The 20,989-nt window shown below is 43.1% G+C and overlaps 2 protein-coding genes across 5 annotated transcripts; both read left to right on the top strand.

The window, feature by feature from the left end:
• The first annotated feature begins 460 nt into the window (after nucleotides 1-460).
• Nucleotides 461-11,704, top strand: cdhr5-rs (cadherin-related family member 5, related sequence). Of its 3 annotated transcripts, XM_085138494.1 has the most exons (16): nucleotides 461-617; nucleotides 2,406-2,494; nucleotides 2,980-3,188; nucleotides 3,267-3,323; nucleotides 3,406-3,498; nucleotides 3,627-3,713; nucleotides 3,790-3,900; nucleotides 4,101-4,265; nucleotides 4,494-4,584; nucleotides 4,659-4,765; nucleotides 5,125-5,325; nucleotides 5,401-5,523; nucleotides 7,264-7,342; nucleotides 9,844-10,037; nucleotides 10,462-10,482; nucleotides 10,697-11,704. In XM_085138494.1, the coding sequence occupies exons 2-16, from the start codon at nucleotides 2,422-2,424 to the stop codon at nucleotides 11,054-11,056; spliced, it is 1,971 nt and encodes a 656-aa protein (XP_084994620.1). In that variant the 5' UTR covers nucleotides 461-617; nucleotides 2,406-2,421; the 3' UTR covers nucleotides 11,057-11,704. The 3 variants fall into 3 exon arrangements, 2 of the variants coding, with proteins under 2 accessions (XP_084994620.1, XP_084994621.1); XR_014870305.1 differs by lacking the exon at nucleotides 10,462-10,482 and having other exon boundaries at nucleotides 9,844-10,212; nucleotides 10,697-10,715; XM_085138495.1 differs by lacking the exon at nucleotides 10,462-10,482.
• A 658-nt stretch (nucleotides 11,705-12,362) lies between these two features.
• irf5 (interferon regulatory factor 5) lies at nucleotides 12,363-20,429 on the top strand. Of its 2 annotated transcripts, none has more exons than XM_085138502.1 (9): nucleotides 12,363-12,554; nucleotides 12,677-12,933; nucleotides 13,706-13,892; nucleotides 13,974-13,999; nucleotides 14,074-14,101; nucleotides 14,181-14,492; nucleotides 15,172-15,561; nucleotides 15,631-15,749; nucleotides 20,022-20,429. In XM_085138502.1, the coding sequence occupies exons 2-9, from the start codon at nucleotides 12,760-12,762 to the stop codon at nucleotides 20,208-20,210; spliced, it is 1,425 nt and encodes a 474-aa protein (XP_084994628.1). In that variant the 5' UTR covers nucleotides 12,363-12,554; nucleotides 12,677-12,759; the 3' UTR covers nucleotides 20,211-20,429. The 2 variants fall into 2 exon arrangements, with proteins under 2 accessions (XP_084994628.1, XP_084994626.1); XM_085138500.1 differs by having other exon boundaries at nucleotides 12,663-12,933.
• The last annotated feature ends 560 nt before the right edge of the window (nucleotides 20,430-20,989 follow it).

Genomic DNA, 20,989 nt, shown 5'->3' with positions numbered 1-20,989 from the left:
AGAATCCTTGCAGATGGCAGCGACAGTTACTCATAGTCATGTGACATGTTCAGTCATGTGACCTGTGAAACAGGACGTGTTCATTTACGGCTCTGTGTTTGTCTGTGTGCCCACCCCACTCAGAGCCTCCTGTAACACCACATTAATTAAACATTTTCTTCTTCTACACACAAAACTTTGGTTTATATTAAAGGAGTCAGGCTGAAAGCTTATTGGCTCTCTGACAGGAAATACTGACTAAAAACAGCGTCTCCAAGGATGTGGATGTTTTACTTCCGTGTGTTTGAAATAATCTCTGAAAGCAGCAGCAGGTGGAACCAACAGGATCCTGCTGCTTCAAAGTCCTGCAGCATGTTGGCCTACTTATCCTGCTTATTAATGCCGGATAAGCCTCTAATGCTCTCTCTCTCACACACACACACACACACACACACACACACACACACACACACACACACACACACACACAGTGACAGGGCGCTCTGTTCTCTGGGGACAAAGCAGAACAACAGATCAAGGCTGAAACACAAAAACATGAATGTGTGATGACATGAGGATGAAATCAGCAGCAAGGTCGAGAGACATCGGCCGACTGTAGGCCAGCAGAAGAGAGCGAGGTGAGTCTGTGTGAGGATGAAGAGTTGGTAAGAGGAAAAAGTGAAGTGGCAGGTGAAGGGTTAACACAGGCCAACACGCAGCGATCTGAACCAACGACTGTGAAAACTCTTCAGTCTGTTCGTGTGTGTGTGTGGCTGTATTGTCTTACTCCTTGTGATTTGTGTCATTTTATTCCTCTATTCTCTTACACTTTCGATCAGGGATGTTAAACTCTTTCACATCCTGGGCCTCGTACGTGGGGGTGGGTCAGACCGGTGAAACTGGCCTTCCTGTCAGCGTAAAGATGTTTAACTGCACATTTAATCCCTGAGTCATCTGAATATAAGATAAAGAAGTACAACTCCAGCGGCACATTTCAGTTTCTCTACATGACAAAGAAATGTTGCTTCAGGTTTTGATAGCACTGCCCTGTAACAGGAAGTTTTCTTGCATTTACAGAAAATGTTTGTTCTGGGAACCCATCACGATAAAAAAAGAAATTTCTATAGCAGATTGCAAAAAATCAGGAACTTTTCTGTCACTTTATCTGTTACTTAATTACTGTTGTGTACCATGATTGTGCGTGTGTGAGTGTGCGTGAGTGTGTGCGTGTATGGTGAACATTAAACACTTTGTTCCATCAAGTTTGATCAAGCTTTTTCAGCCTGTGATGGGACCTTGAATCAAACCGAGGTGTGAGGTTTATGTTTGAGCACACAGGGACTGAAGAGAAGGAAGCTGAGCTCGTGGTTGAGGAGACCGATGCAGGAAACTGATTTCAAAGTTCACCAGCAGGAAACCTTCGAGGAGGAGGTTTCAATCATAGGCCTTCATCCTCAGTCTGTTTTTTTATGAGACTCTACACATCCTCAAGGCTGCAGGAGCATCCCTGATGTAGATGGAGAGAACACAGCAGAGCCTTTCAAAATAAAACCTGGATAAGGTGCAGTGATGATTTTTAGCTGAACACGTATAAAGTCGTGATGACCTGATAAAGACATATGAGCAGCGGTGTCAGCCTCTGATCCTCCTCTCACTGATCCGAATTTTAAAAAATACCACAGCTTGAGTTTCATCCAGTTTTGACTCCACAGCTGCAGCTGAAGGTCATAAAAAAATATGATCATGTGACATTTTAGTGGACCGAGGCAGAGCTCAGGGCTCATATTTTCAGTTTGGTCACGTCTTGTTTGTTCACCGCTCTGAGGTCAGCTCTGTTTGACCACTGCAGAGTTCCACCTCAGGACCTTTTTGTCACATGTGAACACAGCAGACTACACTGTGACCTCTGAGTTCGTATTTCCAGTTCATAAATAAAATCTGCTCAGATGTTACGTTCACACAGTGATTATGAAACAAGTGAAATGAATCTGAGAACTCACACAAACAGGCTAACAAATCACCTCACCGGAGTTGAGCCAGATGTTTTATACTATAAGGTGATAAACAACAATATTAGAGAGAAATCCACAGCAGTTAGACAATGGTGTAACTTTCATCTCAGTCATAACTTCATATATCAAATATATTTCAAGATATATAGATTTTTTTTTTAAATATTCCACTGAGCCACACTTGTTGCCTGACAGCAAGAAGATCCTAAGTTCAATTTGACCAACTGGGGCCTTTCTGTGTGGAGTTTGCATGTACTCTGACTTCCTGCCACAGTCCCCCTGGTGTACCCTCCGACAGCTGGGATAGGCTCTAGCCCTCCCTACCTGAGAAACTTGGCTGGTTGTGTTGATTGTTGGTTGGTTGACTTTGTTGATGCTCTTTACCTATACTGCTCACTGACTTTGTGTCACCAGGTGGAGGAGGTCAAAGATGAAGATGTTGAGGTCCTGCAGGCTGCTGCTGTGGCAGGTGGCTCTCAGACTTTCTTATAATGTTGTTATAGGTAAGACAATTTAAAAACTGCTTTTCTCTGATATCAGGCACTTTGCCGTCGTCAGTGCCTTTTTGTCCACAGTGGTACAGCAGTTACAAAGAAGGTTCCCGGTTTGAATCTCAATGTTGGATTAGGGTTTTTTGAGCATGATCTGCCTGTGCCTGTGTGGGCTCTGTTGGATATCCTGGCTTCCTTCCAAATCCTAAGACGTGCTTGTTTGGGTAATTGGCAACAGTAAAATAATGGGAATGTGAGGTAAATACGGTGCAGCATGATTTGGTTAAATGTGGCTAGTAATCTAAGGTTGGTTTAAGGTGATGTGATAAACAGATCCTGAAGTCCTAATCAGGACTAAAAAAGTAACTCTCTACTTTCAGACACTCCTGAGAAGTTTGTCTTTAAATAACAACAGAACCGGATCAATAAAATCATAATCAGTTTTTGATCGTCCTCACTGCCACGGACACATCAGATATCCTCTGCTCCATCCTCAGCGAGCCTATGTCGGGAAGGCTCTGACATCTTCACCTCAGTCAGAGAGAATAGTCCAACAGGTGAATTCATCTCCAGCATCAACATCACTGCAGGTCCACGAGCTAACACCATCCGCCTGTGTCTGTCTGGACGCAACGCCAACTGGTTCTACTTAGAGGGCCGGACCATCAGACTCAACTCCTCAGTGTTCAGAGTCCTCGACCGAGAGGTACACTTGAACACCTCTCACCTGCAGCAGAAATACATCTTAAAATGTCTCACCTCATGCTGGATCTCTGTCTGTCAGGTGGAGGGATCAGTGCTCCTCGCAGAGCTAATTTGCTATGAAAATGACATCATACAAGTAAGTCATCGAAGGTCCTGTGCTGAGCGGTAAATATATTTGATGACTCAGAGTCGCTCAGGTGAGTCTGCACCTGTTTCAGGGTAACTACAGGATTTTGGTGGAGATTCTGAATGAAAATGACAACAAACCAAACTTCCTGTTGGAGACAATTCAGCCGTTCACCATCAGTGAGGTACAACCAGAAAAATTACCTTCATCTTAACCAGCCAATGAGCATCCATCACATGTACATCGTTTTAACAGGTGCCTCAGGTGTTTCCTCACCTGTGTAAACAGGATTTTTCATTGTTTTGTGTGTAGCTGACAGCAGTGAACTCGGTGGTTTTCACTGTGAAGGCCGTTGATGCAGATGGGGACGTGATCAGCTACATCATCGACCCGTCATCAGTAAGAATAACGCCCACCAATTGCTGCTATGAGCTGCAGCTCTTTATTATCTCACCTGTCATCTGTCTGCCTGCAGCAAGATGCCCAGTTCTTCAGGATCGACCTGCCCAATACTGGAAAGGTAGTTCTGAACAAACCTCTGGACTATGAGACGAGAACTCACCTGCAGCTCATCATGTGGGCCCAGGTAACATTTAGACAGGTGATACATCCAGGTAATCAGGGTGAGGTCAGAGGTTTTATTTTACTGCGAAGTCATCACAGGACATTACACTCTAACCAGCAGGAATGCAAGACTATTCAACAAAAAAACAAACCCTGTGATATCTGATCGTCAAATTATCACAGAAAAGTGAAAATAATGTCACACCTCTACATACCTGACAGGAATCAAACACTGTGGACAAGTTCAACACATCTGCTGTTCTCACCATCAACATCGAGGATGGTGATGACCAGTATCCTCACTTCTTGCCCTGCACACCTGTGTCTCCAGGTGTGCCTGTCTGCATGAATCCCACCTACACGGCCAACATCACACAGAAACACCAGGTAAATACCCGAGGAACCAGGTGGATGCAATTATTTACAAATTGGCTTCTGAAAACATTACCAGACCGTAAAATGTCAATAAAAACAGCTCAATGTTTCTGGAGATGTTTTTCACTATCACAATACTTTTCAAGTCATTTAGATTTTAGCGTCCCAGCATTTAGGGAACAAGTTTTATACCTGTCCACATACCTGCAGGTATTTTTTTTGTTTGCTTGTTTGTTTCAGGACGTGGGTCTGGACTTTTCTCCTGGCCCAATCACAGCAGAGGATGGAGACAAAGGAATCAATGCTCCTCTCACCTACACCATCCTCTCAGGTCAGACTCACTCACACTCACCATTAGACTCATGTACAAACATGTGTGTACAGGTGTGTTTGCTTCACCCACAGGTGATGATCAGGGCAGGTTCACGATCAACAACACAACAGGTGAGATCAGGTTAACCAGAGCAGCAGATGACCGACGACTGACAACAAACTACATGCTCACAATCATGGTAATGACATACCTTCCTGTTTTCTGCTTCATTCACAACAATTGGCCACAGTATGTCTTTTATACTGTCTTCCTTCTCTCACCCCTATCTGTCACTGCTGATGGCTGCCCCTCCCTGAGCCGGGTTCTGCCGGAGGTTTCTTCCTGTTAAAAGGAAGTTTTCCCTTCCCACTGTTGCCAAGCTCATAGCACTTATCATATGATTGTTCGGTTTTTCTCTCTATGCATTAGTGTCGGGTCTACCTTACAATATAAAGTGCCTTGAGGTGACTGATGTTGTGATTTGGGGCTGTATTAATAAAATTGAATTGAATTGAATTGAAAACTGTGAGACATCTACTTTCCCTCTCACCTGTACAGGTGTGCCAGGTGGATGACAGGTTGAAGTACAGTGTGGCGTCAGTTCTGGTCAGAGTTCTCTATGAGAACGCATTTCCTCCGGCCTTCAACAGAACCACTTACAAAGGTTTCATCATCCAGAGCTCTAGCCCTGCCTCCATCATCTCCACCTATGGGAACCAGGTGTTGCAGGTCCAGGTGTCAGACCGTGACTTCCCTGATGTAAGAACACATGCTACACTACCTGTGTTACTTCTTAAATCTTATCAGTGAGTCATCTCTACTGTCAAATCACAGGGCAGGAACCCAAATATCCACTATTTGCTCCATCCTCCATCCGAATTGTATCAAGTCACAAAGGAGGGGGTTCTGATCGCCAAGACAAACCAACTGCGCGCCTTTGACAGACAAATCCTACAGGTGAGTTAGACATAGATCAAACCAACTCACCTGTTAAACACCTGTCACCACCGGTATCACGATTAGCTGCCGCTGCTAGCACCAACTCAATGTCTCTTTAAGAGAGTGGATCCATGGTCTTATAGGTGGAATTTTTCCACCTTAAAATAATATCAGAAGTCTGAATAAGCAATAATGAGGGGTAGAGGCTTGATGGGCCTGACCTTCACCTGTAAGATGGGAATCAGGTGATTTTCAGTTTGTTAACTTTAATCCCAGGTTGGTTGGATGTGGTTTGAATTAGCTGAACCAGAAGTTATTTTAAATGGTTTCTTTGTGTGTATCAGTGTCTGCAGGAGGTCAGTGACCATTACCAGGTCCAGTTTCCTTCACCTCCAATAAAATGATCCATGTGCTTGGTAGAATAATGTTTAACATCAGGAAATTAGATAGTTTATATCTCACGATGATACATCATGTTGTGATTGAAATAAAACGTCTGTGCCTCAAATATGGAGCAAGCAAGAAACTAACAGCCATGTTTGGTACATCAGTGAAAGTGTAGCTGATGGTTAACTGCAGAGATGTAGTTACGCTAATATAAACTCATGAGCACAGAAAGATGGAGGAACATCTGCTATCTGCTAAAGTGATATCAGTAAAGTTCATGTTGAGAGACAAACGACACCATATGACAGGAAGAAGATGCTGAAAACAGACCAAGGTCAACCCAGAGATCTGAGATGATCCTCAGTAACTCTTACTGCTACCTGGTTTAGATTACTCTAAAAAAGTCCTGGACCTCAGCTTCATATCCACACTGATTCTTCTCTGGGACGTTCAATTTTTGGTGTCCAGCACCCAGTGAGCGGAAAGGGTGCAGCTGCACCACAGGTTTTTAAAAACTTAAAGACATGCTGCACAGAATAAAAGGCTGAAGAGGCTGAGAATAAATACTTTTATCCAGTGAAACTAGAAACAGAGGCCTGGAGCACATTAACTCTGTGCTTTTTCAGTGATATTAGAGTCATTATTGTAACCCCAGGTAGGGTGCCACATCCAAATCTTGGCAAATAAAACTGAACACAGCAAACAGCAAAAACGTCTCTGTGGAGCTGCTGTGACACCATGATTAGCAGATTACAGTAATGACCCTAATATCAGTGAAAAGCACAGACTCACTGCTTTCAGGAACCATTGGAATTCTTTCAACTGAGCAAATGGTTTGGGGGTTACGGGAGTTGCAGATGTTTAAAAAAAGGGTGCAAAACCCCTGTCTGATGGCAGTGACAGGTGTGGCTTTAGATGGTTAAAAAGCAGAGCCTCAACCAATGAGGAGACAATAGGAAGACAGCAAAGTATTTTTTTTTCACTGCAGTACAGTTTTTGTACTTTAGTTTTAGTGTGATTCTACAGAAACAAACTAAGCTGAAGAAAGAAAAGTCCCCCTGTATTCAAAGAATGCTAAAAATAAATGTGTTTGGATTTGTAAGAAAACATCTCTGTGAAATAACAAGGCCTCGGGCTGCAGTGAGACATCTTTCAGGTGGAAGTGATCCAAACACCAGAATCAGCAGGAGGAGAGAATGAAGATCAGGACTAAAAGCTTCACAGTGTGAATCCCCTTCAGCTCTTTGAACACTTTAATGTTGGTCTAGAAAAATCAAACAAACACAACAGTTTTTAATCATTACTTTGGATGATTTTTGGTTTTAACCTTAAGGCTGACCCATGAACACTGCTCTAATGTCCGCTCTGCAGGTCATCGCCAGAGATGAAGAGTCAGGAGAAGAAGTGTCAGCTTCAGTGGACATCGAAGTCCTGCAGAGAGGCCAAGCAGGTGAGCGTGAAACCTGAGAACATGCGTTAATATGAACATACAAACACACATATTACAAACATGAAGCTGTGACATTACACAAGGTGTTATTTGACACTATTACTGATATTGTTACTCCTGCTCCACCTGCTGCTATTATTCCTTCTAACGAAGACTGTGAAACATTTCTTTCTTTCTTTCTAGAAAAAATAAGTAATGTAAGGAAAAAATTGTCCCCACCAGCATCTGCATTGTCAGTTCCTACGCCATCTCGGCCTGTCATTTTAGAAAGCTTTTTACCCGTCTCACTATCAGAGCTGGTAAAAATAGTTAATGCAACGAAAGCATCCTCCTGTTCACTCAACATTTTACCCGCATCGTATTTCAAAAATGTCTTCCACTCTATTGGTCCCTGTGTGCTCACCATAGTTAACACCTCACTGGGGTCTGGTAAAGTCCCTGCTTATTTTAAAACTGCTGCTATACACCCCCTGTTAAAAAAAAAAAAAAACCACGCTAGACCCATCTCTCACTAGCAATTACAGACCAATCTCAAAAATACCGTTAATTGCTAAGATATTAGAGAAGGCTGTGGCTAAGCAGCTTACAGCAGTTTTAGACAAACATAATAATATATTTGACAAATTTCAGTCTCTCTTTCAGAGTCCATTTTAAGATACTGGTTCTGACATTTAAAGCTCTTCAAGGACAAGCACCAGCCTACATCATTGAACTTTTACAGCCCTATGTCCCTAGTAGGTCCCTGAGGTCTTGTGATCAGGGCCTACACTGAAAAAAAGGCCATGTTGGATTTACTTGATTCAATAGTGGACATTTGTTGCACACAAATGTTTTGCTTTGGCAGAAACTTAAACAACTGAGTTAAATCAACACAACTTTTTCATATTCAATAAACCTGTGCATTTTGTGTTCCTAAAATGCGATTGAAACATGTTCAGATGAAGTAAGTTGAGCTCTTGGAATATTTTAATCCTTCACAATTTTGTCATTTTATTTCAACACTATTCAATAACTTTTACCCCAATACTACTTGGTCACTTAAATACTACATGTTGTCTTCATATTACATAATGTTCAACAAAGTCTAGATCCTGGTTACCATAAAAATTGAATGGATTTACAATGACTACCATCCTCCGGGTTGCAGGAGAGCTGGGAAATAACCCTGAAGTGATAGGTTACGAGGCAGGGTACACCCTGGACAGCTCACCAGTCTTTCACATAGAAGCAAACAACCACGTGCACTTACATTCACAGGTAATTTAGAATCACCAGTTAACCCTAACTCTAATAACTGCATGACTTTTAACTGTGGGAGGAAACCAGAATACCCAGAGAGAAGCCACTGCAAACTAGCCAGAATGTGGATTTGAACCCAGGACCTTCTTACTGTGAAGCAACAGCACTAACCAGCATGCCAACAATCTAGGAAACACAGGAAAGCTATGATTTCCTGTATTTGATGCAGAATTTTTTTGTTTTTGTCCTTGAAAGGTTAATCCACAATAAATAGCAATAGCATGCACGTGGTGTGTATGTAGTTCTCTGCCTCTTATAACTCCACTGATTTTCCTGCAGTTTGAAATCTTGTGCGATCTTGTGAATTTCATGAGTTCAGCAACTAACCACTCTTACTAGATTGTATCATTTCATCTCAACAGGAACAAATTAAGTTTTTGAATTCTATGCAAATCCTACATGATTTAATTACGTTCATAGAAACATGAAATTATTGTGTTCAAATTACAAGGTAGACTTTTTTAATGTAACAACCACCCAATTTACTTTTTTTGGTATACCAAAAAAAGTAGAGGTGGCTGCTCGACTTGACTGAGATGGATGCCTTCCTGAAACCACGATCCAAAGAGTGCGAGACTGAAATCCCGTGCAGTGTCGCAGGATTTAACATTGCTATATTATTGACTTACTTCACTTGAACATGATATGAACAATTTAATCTACCCTCTCTGCATATCATGTAGTTTCTACACTATATAGTTACACTTAACTTTAAAGCATGAGGCAATTGTGTTAAATACACGCAAGATGCTTATGTAAATCCAAGAGCTGGCCAATCCCTTTTTTTCAGTGTACTTGTTATTCAGCATACAAGGCTGAAAACCAAGGGAGACAGAGCTTTTGCCACTGTGGCCGCCAGACTGTGGAACTCTCTTCCTCAGAACTTAAGATCTGCGGACTCACTTTTAAAAAACGACTAAAAACACATCTTTTTAGAATTGCATTTTGTTAACTTTTGTCTGTTTTTGTTTTATACCTTATGAAGCACTTTGTGATCTTTTATCTAGAAATGTGCTCTATAAATAAAATTTTACTTACTTACTTACAAGAGGGGACTGAAGGCGAGCGGTCAAAGGTAACTGATCACTAATTCTTTGATGAGTAGGAAGGACATTGATCTGTTTCCTTTATTAGATAAACACACACACACACACATTCACAGCTCCCATGATGCTTTTACTGAAATAACTTCTGTGTTTCAGTGCCAAGTAGTGCGTTCAAGGAGCAACACTTGTTTGGAGACGTGGACAGCACGCTGGCAGGAGGAATCGCTGTGCTTATCCTCATCGTGCTCCTCTCTGCAATTGTGTTTCTGCTACTTTGGACCGTCCATAGGAGACGCGTGCAGAACCCTGAGGATCAACCCGCCATCGCCTTCGGAAAACATCCCAATGTGGTACGAAGTAAAACCTTTAACACACCTGAGGGGGTGTTTGAATTTCACACACCAGCCGGACAGTGAGCATGAAGGTCAATTGTGATGTAATTCATCATCCACCCATCCACCTTTCATGGAGTTGGTGTTGAAGCCTATGACAGCTGCCTCTTTGACCCGTTTTATTAAACCACAGGTTAGAAATCTTTGAATAGTCTTTTATTTGAAATTTCATGAGGAAATAAATGCTGTGTTCATTCTGCTGAACCGCCTGAAACATGAAGCTATGAGTCAGACTGAGATGTTAAACTGTTGTCTAGAGCGTTTCTGCAGCTTCACATATTCAGACTGCTGTTTCTGAGGTTTGTTCAGCTCACAGGTTCAGATGATAAAATCTGTGGTGTCTCAGATATTAAACTGAGTCATGTGTGTCATCTCTCAGCAGAGGTTACTGTGGTTTCACATGGTGAGTTATTCTGAATGTGATGTCGCTTCCTGTGGTTTCAGTACTCGTGTCATGTGGTGAACAGTAGATCCTGAAGTCCTCAAACACAGCTTTCATTGATGTCATGATTTTACTATTTAACATCTTGGTTCCTCTTTAGCTCCTGTTTATAGCAGGACTTTATGCGCAGTCTGACTCAGGTGAGAGACTCTGACCTGTGCTGTGTGATTCTCAGGTGAGCAGCCCAGCTGTCTTTGTGGACGAGTCGTCACACGGCAGCAGAGCTTTTACTCGTCAGTCTGGCAGTTTTCATGGCAGACAAGGAGTTTACACCAGGAGGCCATCTCTGCTTCCTCCTCCATCATCATCACAGCTCAGTGAGCCTGGAGAGAGCAGGATCAGACCCCCTCTTCCTCCTCCATCATCATCATCATCATCATCACACCTGTTTACTGTTGCAGAGAAACATGAAGGTGGAGATCACACCTGGGAGGCTCTGAGATTGCCAGTTGAGTCCGCAAGTATTCATGGTGAAGACATACCAGCAGTCAACACTGGGATGCCTCAGAGAGACGAAAACATGAAGACTGATTGATCAGAGGAGACGCCACTGGAGTCCAAACCCTACCAATCAGAAACCAGGAAGAAACGAGTCACATATTCAGCCAATTAGAGAGCAGGAATCCAAACTGTACTTTAGTCATACTCGTGATTCACTTTTTTTTTCTTCTGGCGGCCTTATTGGGGGGTTTTTGTGTCTTTTTGTGGAGAAAAAAGTTCAAAAATAAAAACAAACTTTTAATGATGTCAGTCTTTCTATTGTTTCCAGAAGATTAATTAATTTTGTTCTGATAATCAGATCCCGACTTTAATAAATCAGGATTTTACAGACACATTTGTAAAATCCACCCAGCCATCTGTCCGTCCATCCAGCCATCATCAATCCATCAATCCATTTGTCTGTCCATCCACCCTTTACCTTACCCTAACCTGTCACCTGAGGAGTCAGTCTTGTGTTCATGTTTATCAATCAGGACTATTGATCAGTTTCTTTTTTTGATTGTAAAAAAAATTAAATAAATCATCATCCCCTACTGCAGCTCTCGAGGTGGAAGCTCAAGCTCTTCACCTTCCTCACTTCTCCCTGGCTCTTCTTCACACTAAAAACAGCTATCATGTTTCCAGTGAGAGATCACATGACCGGTAGTCCTTGTGATATCATCGTGTTGCAGAAAAAAGCATATTAAACACATAAAGAAAAGTTTATAAAACGGATCAGTATTGATTACCTGCACTGATAATGTCTGATAATAAAACACATTGTATTTAATATTTTTCATTGGTATCTGTCATATTTCTGTTGTGCTCTTTATTGCTTTATTTCTGATTAATTCTTTCTGAATGGATATTGATTGTTTGTGATAAACAGGTCAACAAAAACTAAACGCTTGTTTAAAGTTTCCGGAAGGAGGAAGGGAGGATCCTGGAGACTACCAAAGAAAACAAGGTCCGTAAAGTTACCTGAAGATAGGCGTAACTCACCGGATGCCGCCTGACACACCTTCACAATAAAACATTCAGCGTTTAGAATTGTCAGGATGTGTGTTTCTTGCGGTGTGGTTCTGTCCGGGTTCCTCTCAAACAGACGCATGGTTAGGGTTCCTCGGGGATGGCTATTTACGTAACTGTGCATCAGTTTGACTCTTTCTGTTTTTTAAATAACTTCTGCAAAGCCTCAAACACTTTTAAAAACTCCATCTTTAAACTAAATAAAAGAGTAAAATAGAAGCGATTCAATAATTAACTGAAAGGGTTACTAATTAATTATTTATCACTACATGTTTTAATCGCGTTTTGTTAGAAGCTTTTATTTTGTCGAGAGCTGATGTGCCACCGGAAGCACTTTTCCTTCAAGTTAACTTGACGTCATGTGATCGGACTGAGGACGAGTTTGTCTTGGGACTTTTCTCCGGCCCTTCAGCGCTCCGCCGCCCTCTGTTTGTTTGTTTTTGTTTCTTTGTTTGTTTGTTGACGTCACGCCGCTGAGGAGGAACACAGCGCGCAGACTCTGAACCAGGACCGGACCCGGCCAGGTGAGTCCATCCGCCCAGCGCGCACACGCAGTCAGGTATCTGTGCTCGTGAACCCGTGAAACAGTTCGATCAGAAACCAATTCCTCGATAATTATTCACTTATTACAGTTATCAATTCAAAGCTCCGAGGCGTCAGAAGCAGCTCGTACTCAGGGACCGTTTCCGCGGTCTGAGCGAATCCTCTCCCGCTCCCAGTCCTCCCAGCATGAGCGTCCAGCCCCGGCGTGTCCGCCTGAAGCCCTGGCTGCTGGCGCAGGTGAACAGCGGCAGATACCCCGGTCTGCAGTGGCTCAGCGCGGACCACCGCCTCTTCCAGATCCCCTGGAAACACGCCACGCGCCACACGCCCGTGTCAGACGAGGAGAACACCATCTTCAAGGTCAGGTTAACCCTTCACACCTGACCTCCAACCTCTGATATAGCATCTGCTGTGATCATGTTTCAAATTTCAATTTTTTTTTTTTACAGAAAATAGTAATGCACACTCGTTTTCATATCTTGGTGAGGACCTCGTCTCATTTCATAATGCTTTCCCTAACCCCAACCATCAAAAATGAATGCTGAATCCTAACCCACAGCCCAAACCCACAGCCCAAGTATAAGCTAATTGTAACCCTGTCACTAATACAACATGGTGACACATTTTGTCCTCATAGGTAATTGTTAGTCCCTACAAGTATAGTAGCATACCATTTTTTCTGTCCTCACAAGATGTCTAAACATGTACAAAAATACAAACACACGCAGACGGACAGATGCACACATGTGCACAAACACACACACAAAAACAGATACAAGGAAACACGCATACACGGACACACACACAGACAAACCAAAGTAAAAACTACAAGCGGGTTCTTGACATGTGAAGAGGAAGTAGGCGTTTGACTTCCTCCTTCCAGCGGAGTTTCGTTTCACAGTTTTTGAACAACTTCAGTTTGACCACAGGTGATGATGTCACTTCCTCCTTCTCTGCTGACTGCTTCCTCTTTTGTGTGTCAGTCTGAGTGTTTATTGACTTTGAGTAGCGTTGCCCATGATAAACACTGGAAACAAAGGGAAACTGCTGGCACGGCAAAACATCTCTCAGCTTGAGCACAGGTGAGTCCTATCTGTCACATGTGAGTTATGCCCTGGTCTGTGTGTCCTAGGCATGGGCTCTGGAGACGGGGAAGTACCAGGAGGGAGTAGATGAACCCGACCCTGCCAAGTGGAAGGCAAATCTGCGCTGTGCTCTGAACAAAAGCCGCGAGTTTCAGCTGAAGTATGATGGCACCAAAGAGACGCCGGTCCAGCCGTACAAGATCTACGAAGTGTGTGAGCACCCCGGGAGCACAGGTGAGCTTCACCTGCACGACTGTAACCTTCTGATGTCGTACGATGGTGACAGGAAGTGATGATCCCCGTTTTGTGTTTCAGACGGCGCTGAGGACGATGACGAGGAGGTGAGAACGATCACATGATGTAAACAGTCTGACATGTTTTCACGTGATTGACCGAAACACTTTGATCCTTTCAGATGCCGAACCTGATGGACCTCTCCATCAGTAAGTACACCTTCGACTCAGTGTCACCATGGAAACACTGTGGCTGTTGATGTAATGTGATGATGCCATGTCTCCTTAGATCCCAGGCTGAGTGACTCCGCCCCCTTTGCCTCCTTCCCGGCTTCCTCAGAGATGAACCAGTTCAGCCTACCCCCTAACGGGACATTTGGACCGCCGCATATCCCAGTGCCTCTGCTTCCTGACATCACCATGACCTCTGACCTCCAGGGTCAGGCACACTTCCTCCATAATGGACTTCAGGATCTGAACGCTGCCGCTGTGCAACCACAGCCGGACTTAATGGAGGCCAGCGGCATGGTGGGCGTCGAGAACCAGGCAGAGCCTCAGAACCACCAGCCCTGCAAGTACGACCTGCTGAGCAGCGTCCCACGTGAGTCCTGACCTCTAATGCAGTTTCCTGTCACAGATTCAAGGCTAAAACGCTACCACATGTGGTGCTGCTCAGACAGTTTACCATCAAACCAACTCTGGTGTCACACTTTAACAATACAGCACCACATTGCAGAGCTCAGGGTTACCTTCACAGACCCATGAGGTTCACCTGTGCATTCACAGGTGAACATTAGGGCTGTGCTTTATGACCAAAATCTCATACCCTAATGTCATTTCTTGTCCCGATAACAATTTGTTTTGGTGGCTTTACTGTGGTGACTGTTGCTAATCGTCATCTAAGGCAATGAAACAACATTGCAGTAAACATTGTGTTTTCTGACAGCACAAAATAAACGAGTATAACATGATCATCCCATGTATTTGGTCATATCGCATAGCCCTACTGAACGTTAACAGGTGAGCACTGCAAACTGAAGGTGAATATCACGGCAAATCCTGTGACGGTTTATCTGCACGTCACCTGCCTGCAGAGAAGCAGGTGAGGGCGTGGCAGGGTCTGTGACACCCTTCAGTGTAACCATCAGTGCAGCGTCCTGTTTGCGTGTCAGGAGCGGTGCCCCCAAATAATCTGATTAATCTTGTTACGATAATAACACATACATAAAAGTCCCCCCTCTACTGGCACAGTAATGGTCCTGTATCTCGTGTTGCTATAGTAACAGATCTGGACCTGAAGTTCCAGTACCGGGGCCGTACAATGGGCTCTCTGATCGTCAGTAACCCTCAGGGCTGCCGGCTGTACTACGGACACCTGGAACCGACCCCAGAGCAGGTGGACCTGTTCGGACCTGTCAACCTCCAGCAGGTGCTGTTCCCGGGAACATCAGAGATGCAGAACGAGAAACAGCGATTTTACACCGAGGCCTTGCTGGACGTGATGGACCGCGGCCTGATCCTGGAGATCTGTGAGCAGGACATCTACGCCGTCCGCCTTTGCCAGTGTAAGGTGTTCTGGTCTGGACCGGGCATGCCAGAACACGGCCCGTCCAACCCCATGGAGAGAGAAAAGAAGATCAAGGTCTTCAGCCTCAACGACTTCCTGCAAGGTGAGTTTGGTGTGCGGGTTTGTTGACATGCTGCCTGATATGTTCTAACCGACATGCTTTTGTCCGCAGGGCTGATCCTGTTCCAGAGAGGCGAAGCCCCGAACCCGCCGCCCTTCGAGATCTACTTCTGCTTCGGGGAGGACTGGCCCGACAATAAGCCCAAAGAGAAGAAGCTCATCATGGTGCAGGTGAGGGGGCAGAGCTTAAACTGAGTGGCAGTGCTGACGGTTTTATAACAAGTGCAAAAAAATGAAGAAGCCTTTGGTCCGAACACGTCAGAACCAGAATCTTTATGAGCTCCACCCCTCCACCTCCAGTTAACCTTCACTACATCACTTACCTCCTCCTGAGCAGCCTCAGTACTTCCTATTGGCTGATGTTGCTGTGAAGAACCTGTCTTGTCTCCAAACTCCTAACTAAACAACATGACCCGAGTCAGAGCTCAGTCCTGCAGATGTCAGGAAATAATTAGTGTCAGCTCCCATTGGAAATGAAAAGGCAAGGCAAGGCAAGTTTATTTATATGGCACAATTCAACAGCAAGGTGATTCAAAGTGCTTTACAGAGACATTAAAAAACAAAAACAAATAAAAAGCATGATTTAAAATAGAAAAAAGAAAGGAATAGTAGATAAAATCAGTAGTTAAAATGTAAGTTTTGAAATTTAAGCTTAAAAGTAAAACAGTGCGGATTTGGTGCTTTATTCAAATGCAACTGAGAATAGGTGAGTCTTCAACCAGTCTATCCTCTGACAGACAGGCAGCCAGTGTAAAGACCTCAGAGCTGGACTGATGTGGTCCACTTTTTTGGTCTTAGTGAGGACTCGAGCAGCAGAGTTCTGAATGAGCTGTAGATGTCTGACTGATTTTTTAGGTAGACCTGTAAAGATGCTGTTACAGTAATCAAGCCTGCTAAAGATGAATGCAGGGACTAGTTTTTCCAGGTCCTGTTGAGACATCAGATCTTTTATCCTTGAAATATTCTTGAGGTGATAGTAAGCTGATTTTGTTATTGTATTAATGTGTTTTTCTAAGTTTAGGTTTGCATCCATCACTACACCCAAATTTCTCACCTGGTTTTTAGGTGTATAGATTGAAGTTCTCTGGTGACCTGTAATCGATTTTCTTTGGCGCCAAAGACTATTACCTCAGTTTTGTTTTTGTTTAGCTGGAGAAAATTGTGGCACAACCAGTCATTGATTTCCTCAATGCATTTACCAAGAGCCTGTCCAGAGCCTCAGTCTCCTGGTGACATTGTGATATATATTTGTGTGTCATCTGCATAGCTATGATAGTTTATTTGTTGTTCTTTATAATCTGTGCCAGTGGGAGCATGTAAATGTTAATCAGAAGGGGTCCCAAAATGGAACCTTGGGGAACTCCACATGTGATACTTGTCTGCTCAGATGTGAAGTTACCCATTGATACAAAGTATTTCCTGTTTTCTAAGTATGTTTTGAATCAGTTTAGTACAGTTCCTGAAGGCCTGCCCAGTTCTCCAGTCATTTGAGTAATATGTTGTGGTCAACTGTATCAAATGCTGCACTGAGATCCAGTAAAACTAAGACTGACATTTTTCCACTGTCTGTATTCAGACATATGTCATTAAACACTTTGGTCAGAGCGGTTTCAGTGCTGTGGTTCTGTCTAAAACCTGACTGGAAGGCATCATAGCAGTTATTCTGTTTTAAGAAGTAATTGAGCTGTTGAGAAACTGCTTTTTCAATGGTCTTACTTAAAAATGGGAGATTTGAATTCGGCCTGTAGTTGTTCATTTGTGTCTTGTCAAGATTGTCCTTTTTCAGTATAGGTTTAATTACAGCAGTTTTTAGTGGATCTGGAAACACACCTGACATTAAAGAAAAGTTGACGATCTGTAACAGGTCTGACTCCAAAGTCTTTGAGACCTTTTTGAAACAATTTGTTGGCAGGAAATCTAAATAGCAGGAGGAGGAGTTCAGTTGACCTAAGATGTCCTCCAGGTCTTTCCTGTTAATAGGGTGAAACTGTTTCATGGTGTTTAAACAGTTTTTTCGGTGGACACAGTATATATCCTGAATCTGCTGTTGATGTACCAATTGCTTGTCTAATCTTTTGGATTTTTTCTGTGAAGAATTTGGCAAAGTCATTGCAGGCCATGGTCGAGTGAAGTTCAGCTGCCACTGACACAGGAGGGTTTGTTAGCCTGACAACTGTAGAAAATAAGACCCGAGCATTATGGCTGTTTTTGGTGATGATGTCAGAGAAGTAGGACCTCCTTGCACTCCTCAGTTGTAAATTATAATTGTGAAGTTTCTCTTTATAGATGTCATAATGAACCTGGAGTTTTTTTTTCATGGAGTTTCTCCATGGAGACTTTTTCCTTCCAGAGATAACCTTCACCTTAATGGGAGCAATAGTGTCCATAACATTTAACATTTTAGCATTGAAGCTATTGACGAGCTCATTGACTGAACCTCTGGACAGGTCAGGTCAGGTGTTAAGGGGAAGACCTGGTTAAAGATCTCACTACTGTTTTCAGTTATACACCGTTTTGTGATCACTGCTGTTGACATATTTGTGTGCGCTGAAATTTTACTTTCAAAGAAAACACAGTAATGATCAGACAGGCCCACATCAGACACAGTAACCTTTAAAATGCTCAGGCCCTTGGAGATCAGTAGGTCAAGAGTGTGTCCTCTATTATGTGTGGTCTCTGTTGGGTCAGTTTTAGCTCTGTTGATATATGTGATGCTAACATGAAGCTGTCAGGTCACAGGTAACAGGGAACAGGTTTGTGCTAATATTTGTCATCTTTGTTGTTTGAAACATACTTCACGAAGTTTGTACTGCAGTAAAACTCAGATGTTTCCATGACAAATTTACTCTGATTACACAAACATGCAGGAGCAGCTCATAAGTAACTGGACATGATTTCCCTGAACTTATTGTATATTAGTACATTACAGCAGAGGTGGTAAAAGTACATTCTGTACTTAAGTTGAAGTGCAAATACCTAAAAATACTGCAGTAAATGTTGAAGAACTGATTCACTGTCTTTACTCAAGTAAAAGTGAAAAAGTACACACTGTGACGTGTACTCAGTAGGTTAGGATTAGGACATCTCTATCAGCTATTATTATGCAAAGGTAAAAGGAGCCTGTGTTATATTAATACAATAATAACATAGTATTAGTAAATGAGAATAAAAACACTATTCAAATCTGAAATTTATTTCTCATGAATGCATTCATCTTGAATCTGTGATGTAAACAAAGAATCTAAAAAAGGTATTTTATATTGCCTACATGGTAGAGGCTGAGTTTGCCTCCACACCTGAACAGGAAAACGTGTTACAGGTAAAGGGGGCTCAGCGTGGGGCAAGTCCCAGCTCACAGTGCAGGCTGTGATCAGCTGACCTGAACACGGTGTCAGCAGATGTTTCACAGTTGTATCTGTTAGTACAAAGGTGGAATTCAGTGAGTTGATCTCAGCGCCATCAGCTTAATTTCATATTAATCTCTGCTGCACTTTATGTAATCTACATTACATCAGCACGCTAACCTGTTTATCTGCACTTCATGCAATGTTTGAATAACACAGTTAATTTACTTGATTTGTTATGCAGCACATTTCACAATATGAAAACTCATCAGATGTGATTAAAATGATGACATCACATGTAATCATTAAATCTCCCTGAGCAGGCCTCACCTTTAAATATACCCTTTGTACTTCCTCTTCTGTCTTCTTCCTCCACCTCTGACTGAAGTTACCTCTTATTCTTTTCTCTCCCTGAGAAGTCCAGCAGCTAGGCTGTTAGCAAGGAAACTCACAAACAATCTTGCATTTGAAATTAGCTGCCACTTAAAAAGCGTCACTGCCTTCATGCTTCCCCACACTTGCACCGGCCCACAGACACCACAGATACCTGGAAATTCTACTTAAGTAAAGTAACAAAGTATTTGTACTTTGTTACTTTCCACCTTTGTACTTCAGTATATTTCTTGTTACCTCGGCAGCTCTTTCTGTTTCTGTGCACTTTGTTAAAGAGGTAACATATACATAAATGCAGATGTGAACATAAATGTGAGGTCGGAGGTCAAATATGACATGATAGTCTTGCTTTCTACATGCTGTTGACACATGGCGCACATGTAAGAATCCAATTTTTTCTGCCCAAAGCACAAACCCGATTCTTTAGTAAAATGTCTAATATCTGTTCTGTAGCCTCTCCTGGTCACCTGTCTGTGGGTGTGCGACTAAACACATGTATGAATAATTCCCTCGAAGCGTGTAGTTTTCCCTCCACACCTGTCTCTCTGTGCACTTCCTGTTTTTAACCCAGTGTTAGGAATAAAGTTTCACTGTGTGGGATGCAGACACAGAAGCCAGGTCACCTTTCAACCTCCTGACTGCCTCATGTTCATGGAGCTCCAGACACCTGTGGATGTCTCACAGTGGGGGTTTTTTTTGTCCTCAGGTGATTCCTGTGGTGGCCCGGATCCTGACAGAGATGTTCTCCGGAGAGCTGAGCTGGTCCACGGACAGCATCCGGCTGCAGATCTCAAACCCCGATGTGAAGGATCAGACGGTGGCACAGTTCAAAGAGTTGCAGAGGCTCCTGCAGAGCCAAAACATCCAGGGACCCTGGAACCCCACCGGCCCCTGAACCAGGGCCCTGGACCCGACACAGACAGTGCTTACTGCACCCTCCCCCAAACAGCAGGAAACCCTGACTGGAGGGAAGGTGCAGCTGTACATAAACTGAACATTTGAGACAAACGGGTGGAGGTCTGCAGGTGTATTTCCTGTTCTGTTGTCATGCCGACACCTTTCTGGGAGGTTTCTTTGTTCAGATTTCAATAAAGGCCGTTGCAGTATTCTCACACCAGGTGTGTTTTTGTTTTTAGACCAGGTAGGTCTAAAAGGTCTTAGCAGGCCTGAGAGAGTCAGACTCTACTTCAGTGTTTACCTGTTCAGGTAAAACCTAAAGCCTCAATTTAAATGCACTGTATGAGTGAGCCAGTGTTTTGATGCCTGACTGAACCTGCAGGTGTCTGCTTTTGGGTTGTGAGTAAATAAGAATTTAATAATTAGTAGTTTCAGTCGTGGAAAAATATGCCATACACCTGAACCTTCCTGCTCTCCTGAGCTCCAGAATCAGTATGACCTGTGTCTGTTTACATCAGAAATAATCAAATGATTTTTGTATTTTGAATAAAGACGATGGTTTGAATGACCTCTGATCTCTTTACCTTACGCACCTCACCAAATGATGGAAAACATCAAGGAAAGGAGATGAGGACTTAGAAAAAGAGATGCTCGGCAATGCAGAGGATCCGACAGATTGGTGAACGTCACACCTGATTTACTGATGTGTCTGAATTACAAGCTCCTCGCCTCCCCAGCATTCATGGCTCTGCGTTCAAGGTGGGGATAAATGAAGGA

The sequence above is a fragment of the Neolamprologus multifasciatus genome, chromosome 17, assembly GCF_963576455.1.
Source record: "Neolamprologus multifasciatus chromosome 17, fNeoMul1.2, whole genome shotgun sequence".
Classification (NCBI taxonomy): domain Eukaryota; kingdom Metazoa; phylum Chordata; class Actinopteri; order Cichliformes; family Cichlidae; genus Neolamprologus; species Neolamprologus multifasciatus.
This window is presented reverse-complemented; position numbering and strand designations above follow the sequence as displayed.

Bases quoted from the DNA above. Each gene is read 5' to 3' on its own strand.
- irf5 (XM_085138502.1), top strand. From the start codon at position 12,760: ATGAGCGTCCAGCCCCGGCGTGTCCGCCTGAAGCCCTGGCTGCTGGCG. The intron at 14,000-14,073 runs GTGAGAACGATC...TGATCCTTTCAG, and splicing joins CTGAGGACGATGACGAGGAG to ATGCCGAACCTGATGGACCT. The intron at 15,562-15,630 runs GTGAGTTTGGTG...TTTTGTCCGCAG, and splicing joins CCTCAACGACTTCCTGCAAG to GGCTGATCCTGTTCCAGAGA.
- cdhr5-rs (XM_085138494.1), top strand. From the start codon at position 2,422: ATGAAGATGTTGAGGTCCTGCAGGCTGCTGCTGTGGCAGGTGGCTCTC. The intron at 3,714-3,789 runs GTAAGAATAACG...GTCTGCCTGCAG, and splicing joins ACATCATCGACCCGTCATCA to CAAGATGCCCAGTTCTTCAG. The intron at 5,524-7,263 runs GTGAGTTAGACA...TCCGCTCTGCAG, and splicing joins TTGACAGACAAATCCTACAG to GTCATCGCCAGAGATGAAGA.